The 17,812-nt window shown below is 37.7% G+C and overlaps 1 protein-coding gene across 1 annotated transcript in view; it reads right to left on the bottom strand.

Moving 5' to 3' along the window:
* Positions 1-6,878: 6,878 nt before the first annotated feature.
* The window catches only part of LOC149835317 (vesicle-associated membrane protein 711-like), a 48,574-nt gene continuing 37,640 nt past the window's right edge, over positions 6,879-17,812 (bottom strand). Inside the window, exon 4 of the mRNA XM_090010498.1 lies at positions 6,879-7,140. Coding sequence (XP_089866624.1) covers positions 7,050-7,140 — 91 coding nt within the window. The 3' untranslated portion in view covers positions 6,879-7,049. The remainder of the gene's footprint in view (positions 7,141-17,812) is intronic.

The raw sequence follows: 17,812 nt of genomic DNA, 5'->3' as shown, positions 1-17,812 counted from the left end.
TGTTTGCCCATGATAATATACCCAACTTTGTTCTTGTGGCAAAAGATATGCATTCATAGGGCATGCTTGATGGTTTGTCCAGGATTGGACAAAATGAACAAAAAAGACAGAACAGAACATGGTTTTGTTCATTTCGCAACAATTGTGCCAAGTTCAACATTTATTTTGGATCGTACTCAAATATTGTGTTCCAAATGTCCGTTATTTGATGATGATGTGCGAATCATTTGGACAGCCATGGATAATGGGTCGTATTATTTCGTTTTGGATCATATGTCCCGATCTGTCCATCATTTTACATGTTTTAATAAGTTTATTATGATTTTTTGTCTCGAATCTGAATCCAATTATGAAAGTATGTTCACCATCTTCATTATTTTCTATGCAACAACTTTTCGATATCAATTTTTCTTCTTTTTCTTCAACATATTCAGCTTCTTCCTCCTCTTCATACTGTTCATCATCTTTGTATTCATCTAGAGCTCTATCACTCTGCTGCATTATTTATTGTCAAATATGTGAAAAAGAAAAGGGAATCAATATCAGCTACAATCCGTAATGCACAACATCAATAAAATTTTGACAAAAAATGGAAAAAATAAAGGCAGTATAAAACAAGCATATTCTAAAATTTTTGAAAAGAGAAATATATATATATATATATATATATATATATATATATATATATATATATATATATATATATCAAATTTTCATCATCATCATCTTCTATCAAACCATTTGTTTCATCCACCCTTCTTGAACCCCTTGGTCGCCTCGATGGCGATCTTGAACCAAGTGTCCCATTGGAGTTTTCAATTTTGTGATGAGGAACCCTCACTGAAGCCACGAAAACCCGAGTGGGGGCACATGACCATCTTGCCTTAGGTGGCTCACCTATGAAAAATGAATTCATTTTCTAAATCTCACTTTTGGGATTTGTGTTAACTCATTTTTTATGATACTTGTTTTTAGGGTTTTGTGACAAAAGAAAAAGTTTCATGTTTAGTAGCTTTAGGGTACTATTTGAATGAGATTAACTTTCTAAATCTATGTCACTCCAAATCACATGAGATGCAACCAAAGTACCCTAAAATTGAAGCATGTCTTTTGGAATCTCATGCATCCTAATGACCAATCGACACACACACACACACACACACATATATATATATATATAAAGAAAGAGAGCACAACTATTGTATCCTATTGTGTATAATGAAAACTAACTTGCCAATCAAAAAAAAAAAAAGCTTACATAGTGTTTGAATAATGTGACTTCAAAGATGCCAAAAATCTAATTTTTCATACCGAAGTCCACTGAAATTCATACTCAAATCCAACGCATAATCGCATACAAGTGATGTTGAAGTTTCATGCTCACGTCTTTGTAAGTGTTCATTTTTTTTCTTGTTTTTTCGGGAAAAGATGTCTTGCTCAACAAGCTTAAAAACCCTAGCTGATGTCCCGTTTGCCCATGATACAGCTTTGTTCTTGTGGCAAAGGATATGTATTCATAGGGCATGTTTGATGGTTTGTCAATTTTTGGACGAAATGAACAAAAAAGACATAAAAGAACATGGTTTTGTTTGTTCAGTAACAACTGTGCCAAGTCCAACATTTGTACCTTACTCGAATATTGTGTTTTAAATGTCCGTTGTTTGATGACAATATGCGGATAATTTGGACAGTCATGGATAATGGGTTGTATTACTTCATTTTGGATCATATGTCCGGATCCGTCCATCATTTTACATGTTTTAACAAGTTTATTATGATTTTTTGTCTCGAATATGGATCCAATTAGGAAAGTATGTTCACCATCTTCATTATTTTCTATGCAACGACTTTTTTGATATCAAATTTTCTTCATCATATTCTGCTTCTTCGTATTGTTCATCATCTTCGTATTCGTCCAGATCTCTTACATATCAAAATTGTGAAAAAGAAGAGGGAATCAATATCAGCTACAATAGGTAATGCACAACATCAATAAAATTTTGAAAAAAAATGGAAAAAATAGAGGCAGTATAAAACAATCATATTCTAAAAATTTTGAAAAGAGAAAAATACATGTATCAATTTTTCATCATCATCATGTTCTATCAAACCATTCGTTTCATCCACCCTTCTTGAACCCCTTGGTCGCCTGGATGGTGATCTTGAACGGAGTGTCCCAGTGGAATTTAAACCCAAGAGGCCAAGACACTTCAGTTATGATCAAGGATGCAAATGGATTGAATTCAGGATTGAGATTTTGCAATTTTTGGCTGTTCCGGATCCCAACCTTTTGCATCCTTAGTTATGATAGTGCAGCCTAACCGCTCAGTATCTGATTCGCCCTTGTGTTCGTTGCTGATCAGCATCAAAACGTTATTAGGACGAGTCTACAAAATATTTTGGATTGGATACACAGATATATACGTGGGTCAGGTATTGTACTTAAACTATGGATTTGGGTTGGCTATCTGACCCCACATGTTTAAAATATCCAAATCCAAACCCAAACTAGGTCCAGTCAGGTACCTGATCTGATGTTCGTACGTACTTCCAATATCCGGATATGGATCAGGTCAGGTATTAACCTAGAATCCCAATACCGCCCATTTCTTATGCAGGTCTTTGTTTTTCATGCTCAAAGCCTGAATATGGATCCAGGTTAGGCAGGTATCCAACCCGTTCCTAGCAGTTGCTACCTCTCATTTATCTGTTAAGCACTCCATGTCGTGCTGACCCAACATTGTGTTAACTCTGACCTTAGGCTAGAGACACCAAAACCATGCTCACAAATATTATTCTTCAAAAAATCTTGGCAGGGGAAAATGGTGTGAAATTTTAAAATGTTTGTTTTGTTGGAAAACATCAGTGTACATAAAAAATAAAACACATAAATATAAATATAAATATAAATATAAATAACACAATTACACAACAAAATTTGTTTTTATCATGTTAATATTGTGATAAAAAGTGGTGTGAAAATTTAAAATGTTTGTTTTGTTGGAAAACATCAGTGTACATAAAAAATAAAACATATAAATATAAATAACATAATTACACAACAAAATTCATTTTTATCATGTTAATATTGTGATAAAACACAATATTATCGCCTAGAAGGGCTCCGCACATCGGGTAGGGACGAGTCTTATACATCACAAACTGGGTGCACACTCTCTATTAGGTAAAGGAGTCCTGGGTTTTTTACGCCGATGAGTAAGGCGGTTTTCTTCGCTTGTCTAAACACACACACACACATACACACACAATATTTTTAAAATGCATGGATTTTTTAAAATATCGCATTTTCAATATTGCATTGGCCTTTGGAAATATCGTAATAAAATGGCGATATTTTTGATGTATCATACATACTTTGCGGTAAATATATAAAAAACAACACAATCAATTTTTAATACAAATCAATAAAAATGAGATATTTTCATTTAAGCAAAGTATGCTCAACATTTTGATTATATTAAAACATTTCAAATGGCAGTAGACGTATTGTATATTTTCAAGATATTATAAAAAATATTGCTGCTATTGTCAACTCTGTTCGAGTTGGCTGGGCTTGGGTCCTATCGCGCCAAGACCCGACACCTAACCTTATGTATACGGTTGAACAATGATACTTTTACTCAAACCCAAACCCGGTCAATTTGACCGAGCAAGGTGAGACATGGTTGCATTAGTTGTCATAGTACTTGGCGGCCATCACGCACCCAGCCCAATGTTCACTCTCGCTTCATGCACCCATGAGTAGTAGTTTCGTGCATATGACAGCAGGGAAGAGTATTACTTAACACTAGGGGTGTCAACGGGTAGGATTTTGTTGGGACCCAGGTGGAACCAGACTTAGACCCGATATTCGGGTATGGTAATGGATCCGGACCTGAGTCTAATCGGGTCCACTACAAGAGAAACCATACCCAGACCTGATAAGAACTACATGAACCAGACCCAGACCATACCCGGTAAAATAAAATTTTGTATCTTTTTTACATTGAAAAATTGCAGGTCATAATCCGAACTCGGGTCGAGCCTGGGTCTGATGTAAAATTTCACAAACTATACCCAGATTCATGTATTAATTGGACCTTCGGGACCGAACCTGAGTCTTAATTGGGTCTTCTTATTTATCACTGTACCCGGAACCTATAAGATTTGGTCTGGGTAAACCGGACCCGTTGATACCCCTACTTAGCAAGGTTCATTTGAGCGCTTGTTTGTGTGTGTGTGTGTGGATGCACATGAATTAAAACTCAAATGCATGCGACATCGCTCTATGTACAAACACATAATGGATATTTTGCAAAGGGAATGCAGTCTTGAGCATTTTCAAAATATGCCAATTTCAGAAATATCATGAATTTTAATGTGAAGCTGACACTTTGTTTGCATTTTAATGTGTTTTCGCATATTTTAATATATGTACTGATGTTTTGTCGAGATTTTCACCCAAAAACATTTTTTTTCATCACAAGATTTTCTGCTCCTAAGAAAATCCTCATACACCTGCTTGTTTCGTGTAGTTTTTTAGTGGAAAATTGCTTGAGCTAGCATCCCTTTTCCTTCTTTTCTCAACACGAGTGAAAAAACTTCAAACCATCATGATAGAAAAGTGTCATTGTAATACTTTTTCCCACCCTTACCACTTTTTTTTATGTGCAAATCTTTTCACATCTCATCCTCCATGAAAGCATTCTCATGGGGAGGCAGAGCTAGCCAAAACTTAGATTGAAAGCTGGCTAAGTGAAAAAAAATCCTCCCCCTGGGTTGGAAACCCAGTTTAACTGCTTGTCTGGTAGGAACAGCTAGTGCACGTCACCTTGTGTTGGGGCGTTGCAGGTTCAAAACCCAATGGTATAGTTGTATAACTGGTAGGGGTCTGCCTAAACCCAGCTTGCCTTTCAAAAAAAAACCATGATAATCCAGCCATCGGCTGAGATGGTGTCACCCATGCCAGGCGACACCATTCCCGCCATTTCCTGACCGGTGGCCGGCCAGTAAATGACTGGTGATTTTTGTTTTCATTTTTTTTAGCTCCACTGACCATTTCCCGTCCGGTGGCTGACCTTTTTTGGTAATCCAAACAGGTGAAAACCTGTTTTTTTGCCAAACCAGGTTTGGGGCCCTGTCATCCAAATGACAATAAAGTGGGAATGTTTTTTTTGTAGGCACCCTCGTGGGCCACCTGAAACCAATGGACCCAAATATTTGCCACATTGGTTTTGTAGGCAAAAAAAAAGGCAACCATATGTTATGTTGTATGCCCTAGATTTATTAAAAAAAAGATTTAATGATATTACTCAGCAAACTGTCATAGGGACACGCCATTTCTGGTGGTGTGTCTATGGTGACATGAGCGGACATGCTCGAACATGTGGGACACGGACATTGACATGCACTGACAATATTTTAATATAATTTTATTTTTTTAATGTTTTAAAGTTTTATTTCAATAAAAATACATTTTTAACATTAGAATATCAAAAATAGTATTTTTATTGATTAGAAATTAAAAAATTCCATGTCTTCGTGTGTCCTATTTTCCAAAATAATTTCGAGCTCTTGTTGATTTGTCTTTGTGATATAGTCAGCAAGTGCTATTTTTCAACGAAAGTGACATCCCATCCCAAAATCTATCTCCCCCAAAATTAGAATGCTGCTGCTCATAGTGTCAAAAGGATAAAATAATGGCGAACAATTTTTCATGAAAATTGGTTTAAAAAAAAATCGCACATTTCTATCATAAAAAATACCAAAAACAGAATTATTTAAAAACATAAAAACAAATGTTTACAAAAGAAAGAATGAAGAACTGAAAATTTTAATTTCCAATGACATTTACCATTCTTATTGTCCGGCAGAATATCACATTATTTTTCACTTTTTTTGTTGTCTAAAAAACAGAAACACCGATACTTGTCACTATGGTGCAGCTAAGTGGTAAAACATTTTCAAAGGCCCTCCGGTGCATTTGAATGCCCCGGAACTTAGGTACAAGAAATGGTCATAATTTATGTATTATATTCATATATTTCAGTCCCTACACCTCCCCCTGAGCCCGATCCGTCTCAGGTTGGGTACCAGACCCGGTGTCCAACCATACACGCAATTGTTGTGTAAATTCACATTAGCATATAAGGGGACACGACACGATAGTGATTGTGGTATCATTGTGACAGGCTACTGTGATGAATCAGACGCGGTCAAGCAAGGAAATACAAGGTACAGTGCAGAATTTGTTTTTAATATCTGGAAATGTCAGAAACGAGGGCTAGTTTTGAGCAATCGATACATGAAAACTGAAATTTGGGCACTTTTCTACGGCATTAGGTTTCCTGTATGGGATAACTCCGGAAACAGGGATGATGGTTCTGGATTTGGGCTTTCGAGTGCCAAAAAGTGCAGAAATGAGAATGGTCTTGGAAATGAGATTTAGTTTGCCAGAAAACTTGGAAACGGGATGGAAGCCCTCAGTTTCAGATTTTAGCAATCAAACACTAAACTTGGACTAATTTCAGATTGTAACTAAGATCCTAACATGTCAGATCATACATAGGATCTATAATCACTAAGGATCTGAGATCATAGGCATTAAAAGAAAGCATTTATACCCATTGTCTTAACAAGGTCTTGGAGAGATAAAAATGAGTTTCTTAAAATGAATATCATCAACAAGATTTTATTTTGGCAGGATAACACGTGATTCAAATAAGTATGATCAACCATGAGTTTAACAGTACTTACTATACAAAAACAATATCAAAGATGGTCTAAGAATCGACTGTGGGCATGCTAACCAAAACGTTTTTTCTGATTTCTTATCAATCCCTGTCATTTGGTCAGAATATATTTCTCTTTATTCATTCTGGGATCAGTTTAACTCTTTCCTCGATCAAGTTGGCCAAAAACAAGCTGGAGCCGATTTGAGTTTTGCCCCACTTAAATCAAACACTGAAAAATGAAACAAAAGCACTCCAAGCATTTTACAGGAAATTCAAATACAAGGCATGCACCCAAACATAAATAAGCTATGTTCTTCACTTCCGACAGGATGGCAAAGTAAACCCATGGCAGGCGAAGATGAGCACAATGTAAACCACAACCACGAGAAGAACTACCAATGCAACCCTGAAACGTAAAGCACATAAAAGTAATATATTATTGGCAATCACTATGTAGGAGCCAACGCAGAAAAGTCCAATATACCTGTATGGGTGACTGCCATCTTGGGGTAAAACAGAAAAATAGATCAATGACAATATTTCAGATAAACTATCAGAAATAAACATCTTTCTTTTCCAGGAGTAAAAGTCTAAAACTAAACATCTTGTAAAAAATGACCAATCACTGTTAAATGTTAAAGTATATATATACTTATTGTTTGAGTATGTATATAATATACATTAATATGTATATATATTTCTTGATGTGATAAAATAAATCAATTAGGGTTATTTTAGTCATTACACATTATGTAATTAGTGGTCTTCCTAAAGGACACTTTAGGGTTTTTCTTTTTTAATGTATTTTATTCTTTTTCTCAAGGGCATTATAGTCCTTATAATGCCCTTGGAATAGAGCTGTTGGGAGCACTTCCCAATGACTTCTTTGCTTCCTTTTATTTCTAAATAGGGGGTGTAACCCCTCTTGTATCCAATAAATTCTTATAATTTTTATGTGTTCTTGCCCATAATAGACATTTGTGATTGGGTTTTGTATTTAGACCCATAAGTGGCCCTTGTTCATGTGTATTGTTCTTGCCCATAAGAGGCTTGTACATAAGAATTGGGTATTTTATTACATCACATGGTAGAAAAATCAAACACATCTAGTTCCTTAACAAAACAACTCAAGAACAGTCAAGTCTCATATTGTTTAATATGCAACATGTAAATATCCTTAGTACAAAATGTTGGTACCGACCAAAGTGTCCAAACCAGATCCCAGAAAGTGCAAGGCTCAATAATGCTTCGAGATTCCTTGATGAAGAGGATCACTCCTGAACCCCGCAAGAATAGGCACCCTAGCGCAACTATGAAACTAGGAAACTATGAAAACAGGAAATTGAGAGAAAATTAAAGGAAAACCACAAAATATCTCATGTTAAACTAAGATCCAAATTAAATAAATACAAAAAAAACAAAATACCAAAATGGATCCAACTAGACCCTTTATAGACACAGGCCTTCTGCTCAGCTCCTGCATCATTCTCCCCGAGTTGGAGAAGACTTGCCCTCGAATCTAGATCTCGCTTTCACTTTGTCCGACTCCATTCCACTTTGTGGGTTATGGACCCACAATATGGAACCAAGTCTCGATGATGCTCTACCAACTGAACGGACCAAAAAAGATCTATCAGAACATACACACTATAACCAATAACCAGTCTTTCCAAACCAACCATAGTCACATGAGATGCCTTCGAAGTGAAACGGGTGAAATGGATCTGGAGTTGTCGATTGTGTAAAAATCTGGATCCACTCTGAAGGAGCCTCATCCATGTGAAAACTCATACTGATCCAATTTAAACAAGTTGAAGGTTGGGAGCAGGCTTGTGTTAGGCATGATGGATATAAGATGATTTTGGGTCTGGTTACTACAGTTTGGATCCAGAATAGTTTTTGGTATAGGTAGGTTATGGGAAAGTTCATTTTGGTTTGATCAAGTGGGTCTGGGTTTAAGCCTAAACTAAAGTTTTCTTGGTGTGGGGTTTTGGGGGCTTACGATGTAATGAAGTATGCGGAAGAATTCAAGAATGCCAAAGCATTCACAATGTCCAACACGGACAAAAGAAACAAGCACAAGAGAGAAAATCCACCAAGGGATATACGAAGGGCCTTATAATAAGGCTACACACATAAAAGAATATTTCTTTTATTGAAGAAGAGCTCTTTAAGAGCCATGCAAAATACAAGGGGGGTTCCCCCTATTTATAAGAGAAGGGAGACCAAAGGGGGCTCCCAATAGAGTCGTTGGGAGCCCCCAACGACTCCATTGTGGGGCCCCTTTTCGGTATCCCAAAATACATTTAAAAAATAAAAAACAAAAAATAAAAAACAGCAAAATAAAAGAAATAAAACAAGTACCCCTATTGGGTACTTGTGAAAAGACCATAATACCCCTATTGGGTATTATGGTAAATACATCTATATTTATATATATATAGATGTATTATTACATATTATTACATATGTCTTAACCCCCCCTCAAACTTTACGGGGAAATGACCGAAAGTTTGCCAAGAAGGAACAAGAAGCGAGGAGCAGGAAGGGATTTGGTAAAGAAATCTGCAAGTTGATATTTTGAAGTGACATATGGCAGTGTAACTGTCCCACGAAGATATTCATCACGTACATAGTGACAGTCCATTTCAATATGCTTAGTCCTCTCATGAAAGGTGTGGTTGCTGGCAATGTAGATGGCACTTTTGTTATCGCAACAAAGCTTCGAAGCACCGGTAATTTCGACTCTCATATCTTGAAGAAGACTTCGAAGCCACACAAGCTCTATTGTAGTAGTTGCCATAGCCCTGTATTCTGCTTCAGTAGAAGACAATGAGACTTTCTGCTGTTTCTTGCACCTCCAAGCAATTAACGAATCTCCTAGGAAAACACAAAAGCCAGTAGTTGAGATTCGATCATTTGGGTTTCCTCCCCAGTCATCATCAGTATAGGCCAGTAAGTCTAAGGAAGAGAGTGAGGATAGGAATAGCCCTTTAGTCAAAGTATTTTTGATGTATCGAATGAACCGGAGCACAACACTCATATGTACAGATGTAGGAGCATGCTGAAATTGGCTTGCAGAGTGCACAGCATGAGCAATATCCGACCTGGTGATAGTCAGATAGGTGAGGGAGCCAATGAGTTGCCTGTAGGGCGTAGGATCATCCAGCAGAACTCTATCCTCCAGTCGAAGTTTAGCATTGATAACCTCGGGAGTCTCCACCTTTTTGTCATCTGAAATCCCAGATTTGGAACATATGTCTGCAGCAAGCTTCATCTGTGACAATATATACCCTCGAGGAGAGTATGCTACTTCTATACCAAGAAAGTACCTCAAAAACCCAGATCAGACATATCAAAATTATGTTTTAACATATTTTTAACATTAAGAATACCACTTTCATCATTGCCAGTGATGTATCATCAACAACAAGCAGAAGGATGATGATACTATTACCTGCACGTTTAACAAAAAAAGCAGTGTCAGTATAACAGGAACGAAATCCCAATTTTAACATGATAGCACTAAATCTATCATACCAAGCCTTAGGGGCTTGTTTAAGCCCATATAAAGCTTTTAATAACAGAAGAGTTTGACCTTGGTTAACATTAATTCCCGGCGGAGGGTCCATATATACTTCTTCATTCAACTGACCATTAAGAAAGGCATTTTTAAGATCCAATTGAAATATAGGTCATTTCTTAGATGATGCTACCGCTATTAGAGTTCTAACGCTTGTCATGCGAGCCACGGGGGCAAAAGTCTCCTCATAATCGATGCCATATTCTTGTGAATATCCCTTAGCAACTAATCTAGCTTTATAACGTTCTAGGGAACCATCACTTTTTGTTTTGACTTTGTAGACCCATCGACATCCTATAGCTTTTTTATTTGGAGGAAGGTGAACTATTTCCCAAGTTTTAACCTTATTTAAAGCATCTAGTTCAACTTTCATTGCTTCAACCCAATGAGGAATATTTTTTGCTTTATTATAGTGGGAAGGTTCATAGTAGGAATGCAAGGCAATTAGACAAACTATATATTTAGGTGAGAGAGTTTCATATGAGACAAACCTATTAGGTGGAATTGATTCTCTAGAAGAACGCCTAAGGGAGGTTTCTTCTAGGGGTTCATTAAGCCGCAAGATTTTTTCTAAAGCACTAATAGGTTGTGCTTCCTCACGCCGAGTGTATACTTGGAGATTGTCACCATTAGTTGGTGATACACCATTATCATGAGTATTTTCTAAAAATTCCGGATGACTCAAAAGGTCATCATTTGAGTCTTCTAAAAGATCATTGATAAACATATAATCAATTTCATTTGGTTTTTCCAAAATTTCAAATCCATTTTCATCTTTTAAAAAGGTCACATCTTTGGAGACAAATAATTTATTGTTCTTATAGTCAAAGCATCTATAGCCCTTTTGATTTTCACCGTATCCTAAAAATACGCATTCTATTGCTTTAGGTGACAATTTGTCTCTTTTATGTAAAAGAACAAAGCATTTACACCCAAAAATACGAAGACGATTGTAGTCGGGTGTCATATTGAAAAGTTTTTCATAAGGAGAGATATTGTTCAATTTTGAAGATGGCATCCTATTGATTAAATAGGTGGAGGTTAACACGGCTTCGGCCCAAAAATTTTTAGGAATATTTTTAGAAATGAGTAAGGATCTAGTGGTTTCTAAAATATGTCTATGTTTTCTTTCCGCTAGACCATTTTGTTGAGGAGTTCTTGGGCAAGATTTTTGATGACAAATGCCATGTTATTTTAGATATGATTGAAAATCATTTGATAAGTACTCTCCACCCGAATCGGATCTAAGAATAGATATTTGACTTTGAAATTGATTTTGAACTTTTGCATGAAATTCTTTGAAGAAGTTAAAAACTTCTGATTTAAAGTTAAGAAAATAAATCCATACATATCTATTATAATCATCAATAAAAGTAGCATAATACGAATAACCACCTTTGGATAGAACCGGAGATGGTCCCCATACATCGGAATGCACCAATTCAAAAGGTCTTGTTGTCACAAAAGTTCTAATAGGAAAAAGAGCAGACTTTATTTTTCCAAAAATGCAATCTTTGCAATTGATATCTTTTTCTTTACAAAACTTGTTTCCAAAAGGAAAAAGATACATTTTAGATTAACTTGGATGTCCAAGCCTTTTATGCCAAGTTTCAATATTTTTGTCTTGGACATAAGTACAAAATGAGGTATTTGGAAGTATTAAGTTATCCATAAAATAAAGGTCTCCCTTCCTATGGCCTTGCCCAATCCGCTTCCCGGACCGGATGTAAAAACCGTAAGTTTTGCCATTTAATTGTTTTGTCTGGAACCATGCAATTTGGACCTAAGATCCATATTTCGGATCTCGGACCCATAAATGGGTATTTATGCATAGCTAATTGCGTTATACAAAAAAAATATTAACATTAGTAATAAAACGAGAAATATATATATATATATATATATATATATATATATATATAAAAAGAGAACTCGAGGATCCACAGTTGGATCCATTTGGATCCAACTTGCGGATCCATTTTTGATGGGAAACAGGTGTGGACCCAACTCGGGGTCGGTTACCGGGTCCCGGGTTCGAACCCGGGTCGCCCCTGTGTAACGAGTAAAAAAAAAAAAGAAAAAAAGGGGGGGGGGCAACCCGATAAGGGTTGCCCGATATTGCTGGAAAGGGGAAAGTAAGAAGGGGGAGGGTTAGGGTGCTGATAGAAAACCCTAACCCCTATCGTGTGAGGGGAAAAGGAGGGAAAGGTGGGCCACAGCCTCCGGCGAAAGGGGAATGATCTCCGCCAAATTCGGAGGGCTTCCACCTTTAAAATGGCAGGTTGGTATCCCCTTCCCCTTCCTCTCTCAGTTTTGCCCCAAATCTCTCTCACTCTCGTTTTCGTGCATGTTGCCGGAGCCCCATCGTCGGCAACTTCCCAACCGTGGCAGGCATACGCACCACCCTTGTCAAGCGGCACTCCTCCCTCCTCCTCGTTGTTTCCCTTCAACAGGAGTTCGACAGTGGGGGTGGGTTCGACCTCAGCCGATCTCTCTCTCGTAAAAGCTGTCTCCGATCACCAGGATTTGCGAAACGAGGTACGGGTACCTCTTTTTTATTCAAATGGGGCATCGGTGGAGATTGGATCTCCATGCAACACTCGATGGAATCTCATGGAGAACAGTGGACCCACAGTTTCCACTGTTACTCACTTACACCTTCTGTGCTCTTATTGTTTTGAAAAAAAAAAACAGAACTAATAAGCTTTTACCTTCATGATTTGGGCCCAGGCATGCAGTCGGCTGGGCTGTGTACCAGACCCAGCCAACTGGGTCGGCTGGGTGGGTCTGGCTGTGTGCTAGACCCAGTTTTAGCTGGGTCTTTTGTTCGAAATCTTCTCTTTGATACATGTAGTGTTCCCTAAATTTTCAGATTTCCTTAACCGAGTGTATTCCAAAGCATGTAATTAAATTGGTTTTGAATTTCTGGTTAAGGCTATATATATATATATATATATATACTGATGTGGAGTTTTGGGGGGGTTTAATGAAGTTTGCATCAGAATTATTATGTTGATATGAATCAGTTATTTGAACTTGAATTGTTAGAATGAATTAAGATTTCATCCATTGTTTAACTCTGATATGTCTTAGTAACTAAATAATGTGTTGAAATTTTGATTTTTGTTTAGAAACTGTTAAAGCTTAATCAGTTTGGGCAGTTAATTAAACCTGAGACTAATAGGGGTTGTGCCTAGTTGTTATCAAAAAGAAAAAAAAAAGATGCGGTGGTTTCCTGACAGCTTACACAGGCCCAAACTGGGCCTGTGGATATGCTGTCAGACCCAGCCGGCAGGGTCGGCTGGGCTAGGTGGCTTTGAAAAAAATATAAAATTTTGAAATCTGTTTGTTTTAAGTATCGGCTGTTGGATTGGTTGGCTGGCAGCCAGCCGAGTGGCACTCGGCTGACTGCCAGCTGCTGGCCGAACCGACAGGCCCAACCAAGTGCTTGGCTGGGTGTGTGGTTGGTTTTGGCAGGGCTGGGGCAGGCCCAGTCGACCCAGTCAGTTGGTGCTGGCCTGGGCCTTGGCCTTGAGAAAATTTTGTTTATACTATATACAGAAAATTTTCTGTATAGGTGGGACGTCCTGACAGCATACACAAGCCCAAACTGGGCCTGTGAATATTCTGTCAGACCCGGCCGACCCCTGTGAATATTCTGTCAGACCCAGCCGACAGGGTCAGCCGGGCTGGGCTGTTAAATACAATTTTTTTTTCTCATATGGATACTGTAGCATGCTAGTAACATAAGTGTGTTAGCTTATGAAAACAGGGTCTGGTTGTGTGATTAGTAAAGTTTAGAATTTTAATCTCTTGATGCATGATCAACTTTGGGAATAAGTCATGTACCCGAAATCTTGATTTCCATATATGTTAGGAGTTGATGTGGTTCATATGTGTGTTGGAAAATGCTTACACATTATTCCATGATAAAGTTTGTTTTGAGTGCTTACATATTGAGGGACTTAACGTGTGTTGTTGTATATACATAAATACATGAATGCTCTTTTGTTCATCTCAATACAATTCATGGTTAGAATCATATGTGGTGATAATTGCATAAAGATGCATGCATGCGCATACCATGCATATGCATAGGAAAAGGGTATAACGTGGGTTGTTCAATTTGCATATGGGAATGTCATATTTCATGTTCATTGTCAATGGATTAAATTGGTACATATATGACTATACCTTGGAGGCATGTTAATACCACTGCACACATATGATTATGATCCTTGCATTAGTGCTTCGGTGATCATAATGAATCATCGAGGGTTTGGTAAACCCGAGCTGTGGAATTGTTTTCCCTTATTCATTTCAATGCATCGCAAAGATCATGTTTTATTAATATCTCAGTTGTATTGCACTGTTCTATATGTTTCCACAGGCCGGAGTCCTGTGATGGCTCTCGCGAGATGGAGGCGAGCTTTTATCTTTCTTTTTTTGCATATGATGTTGCAAAACTTAAGAAATTAATTTTTAATAAAAGAAATAATAAAGCACAGTGTAATATACGTTCTGGGATCACCCATCTAGAGAATGGGGATCTTAGAAATCCGGTCTTGGGGAGACTGTGAGGATACAAAACTCCTTGTGCTTAATTTTAGTCCCCTGAACCCGATATTGAGGTTCCTTCTCCTGGCCACGGTTTTAGGGAGAATTCGCCGTTTTACCTGGGGTGGTGTGTTTTGACACAGCTGTTGTTTTTGGTACCAAGGAAGTGGCACTTGTGGGCGTGGAGTGTCCCTTGTGTCCCCGACATTAGATGTGGAGGTCTAATGTTCCGAAGGTGATTCGGTCGAGGGCTAAGTTGGAACCCAGTAATAAAATACAAATTGTGTGTTAAGCTACCCTGGGAACCTAACTTGATCTCGGGGTTTGTACCCGTTTGGTGTATCTGCGGGCAACGGTAATTAAAAAGGGAAACTTAAAGTTGTATGCATTTAATAGAGCATGCATAAGGAAACAAAAGACTTAAATGAAAGATAATAAAATGATTCATGCATTGCACAAAAGTCATGCATTTTCCTGTTATGCATTAGATCATGCATACATTAATGATTCCCTTAACCAATACCTGATGGTAAGTGCTGAATGCTTATTTCTTGTTGCATGCTGAAGTTTTAGTACATGTTACTGCTTTACTGTCTTTGCATGTTTAGCATTTATGATTGTTGCATGAATAGATTCCCAAATGCTATAAACTGTCTTGTATGTATTTCCCTCAATTGTTGCATGATATCTCATCTTAACTCTTTATCTCACTTGTTTCATTAAGAAGTAGCTGTGCTCAGGATTTCGATTCTGACACCCTACTTCATTGGTTTTTCGCAGGAACAGGTGATCAGTGAAGTCGACAGCTACTGTGAGGGCGCAGGAGTCACAATGAGTTTTGACAGTTTCCTTTGTGGACAGAGTGACTCTTTATTTTGGTTTTTTTCAGTCTAGTATTCTTGACATTTGCTTAATTTCATCAATGTTTACGTTACGTTCTGTTGAGTCAAACATTTTGTTTTGAGACTAGTTCTTAATTCATGAATAAAAGTATTGGTTAGATTATGGATGTCAATTGCAAGTTCTTTTATGGTTTGTGGCTATCGAGTTAGAATTGGAACTGTGAGGACCCCGGGTCTCTGAAAAGTTTTCCGCACTGTTTTTTTTTTTTTAAAAAAAAAAAATCCGCATTTTCAAAGGAGATGAGTTGGGGTCGTTACACCGGAGATCCTGCACAAAGCACCCTTGGGATGAGAAAGATATTTCACATCCATGGTCGGCTATTTGAGAAACGGAAAAGAGGTTAAGATTTAATTTAGGAACTATTTTAACTGTAACGACCCCCAACTCATCCCCTTTGAAAACACGGATTTTTTTTTTAAACCAGTGCGGAAAACTTCCCAGAGACCCGGGGTCCTCACAGTTCCAATTCCAACTAGATAGCCATAAACCACAAAAGAACTTGCAATTAACATCCATAACCTAACCAATACCTTTATTCATGAATTAAGAACTAGCCTCAAAACAAAATGTTTGATTCAACAGAACGTAACGTAAACACTGATGACAATAAGCAAATAACAAGAACACTAGACTGAAAAACCAAATAAAAGAGTCACTTTGTCCACAAAGAAGACTGTCAAAACTCATTGTGACCCCCGCGCCCTCGCAGTAGCTGTCGACTTCACTGATCACCTGTTCCTACGAAAAACCAATGAAGTAGGGTGTCAGAATCGAAATCCTGACCACAACTACTTCTTAATGAAACAAATGAGATAACGAGTCAAGATGAGATATCATGCAACAATTGAGGGAAATGCATACAAGACAGCTTATAGCATTTGGGAAATTTATTCAGGCAACAATCATAAATACTAAACATCCAGAGACAGTAAAGCAGCAGCATGTACTATAACTTCAGCATGCAACAAGAAATACACATTCAACACTTACCATCATATAATGATTAAGGAAACCATTAAAGTATGCATGCTCTAATGCATAACAGGAAAAATGCATGTCTTTTGTACAAATCATTTTATTATCTTCCATTAAGTCTTTTTATTTCCTTATGCATGCCCTATTAAATGCATACAACTTTAAGTTTCTCTTTTTAATTACCGTTGCCCGCGGATACACCAAACGGGTACAAACCCCGAGGTTAAGTTAAGTTTCCAGGGTAGCTTAGCACACAATTTGTATTTTATTACTGGGTTCCAACTTAGCCCTCGACCGAATCACCTTCGGAACATTAGACCTCCACATCTAATGTCGGGGACACAAGGGACACCCCACGCCCACAAGTGCCACTTGCTTGGTACCAAAAACAACAGCTGTGTCAGACACACCACTCCCGGGTAAAGTGACAGACTCTCCCTAAAACCGTGGCTAGGAGAAAGAACCTCAATATCGGGTTCAGGGGACCAAAATTAAGCACACGGAGTTTTGTATCATCACAATCTCTCCAAGACCGGATTCCTAAGATCCCCATTCTCCAGATGGGTGATCCCAGAAGGTATATTACACTGTGCTTTATTATTACTTCTTATTAAAAATTTAATTTTCTTAAGTTTTGCAATATCATATGCAAAAAGAAAGATAAAAGCTCGTGTCTACCTCGCGAGAGCCATCACAGGACTCCGGCCTGTGGAAACATATAGAACAGTGCAATAAAGCTGAAATATTAATAAAGCATGATCTTCGCAATGCATTGAAATGAGTAAGGGAAACATTTCCACAACTCGGGTTCACCAAACCCTTGATGATTCATTTTGATTACCGGAGCACTAATGCAGGAGTCACGATCATATGTAAGGTATGCAGTGGTATTAACATGCTTGCAAGGTATGGTCATATATGCACCAAATTAATCCATTGATAATGAACATGAAATATGACATTCCCATATGCAAATTAAACTGCCCATGTTATACCCTTTTTCCTGTGCATATGCATGGAATGCACATGCATGCATCTTTATACAATCATTACCACACAT

Source organism: Nuphar pumila, chromosome 6 (assembly GCF_984573655.1).
Source record: "Nuphar pumila chromosome 6, dmNupPumi1.hap1.1, whole genome shotgun sequence".
In the NCBI taxonomy this organism is placed as follows: domain Eukaryota; kingdom Viridiplantae; phylum Streptophyta; class Magnoliopsida; order Nymphaeales; family Nymphaeaceae; genus Nuphar; species Nuphar pumila.
The sequence above is the reverse complement of the archived record's forward strand: the minus strand, read 5'-3'. Positions and strand labels throughout refer to the sequence as shown.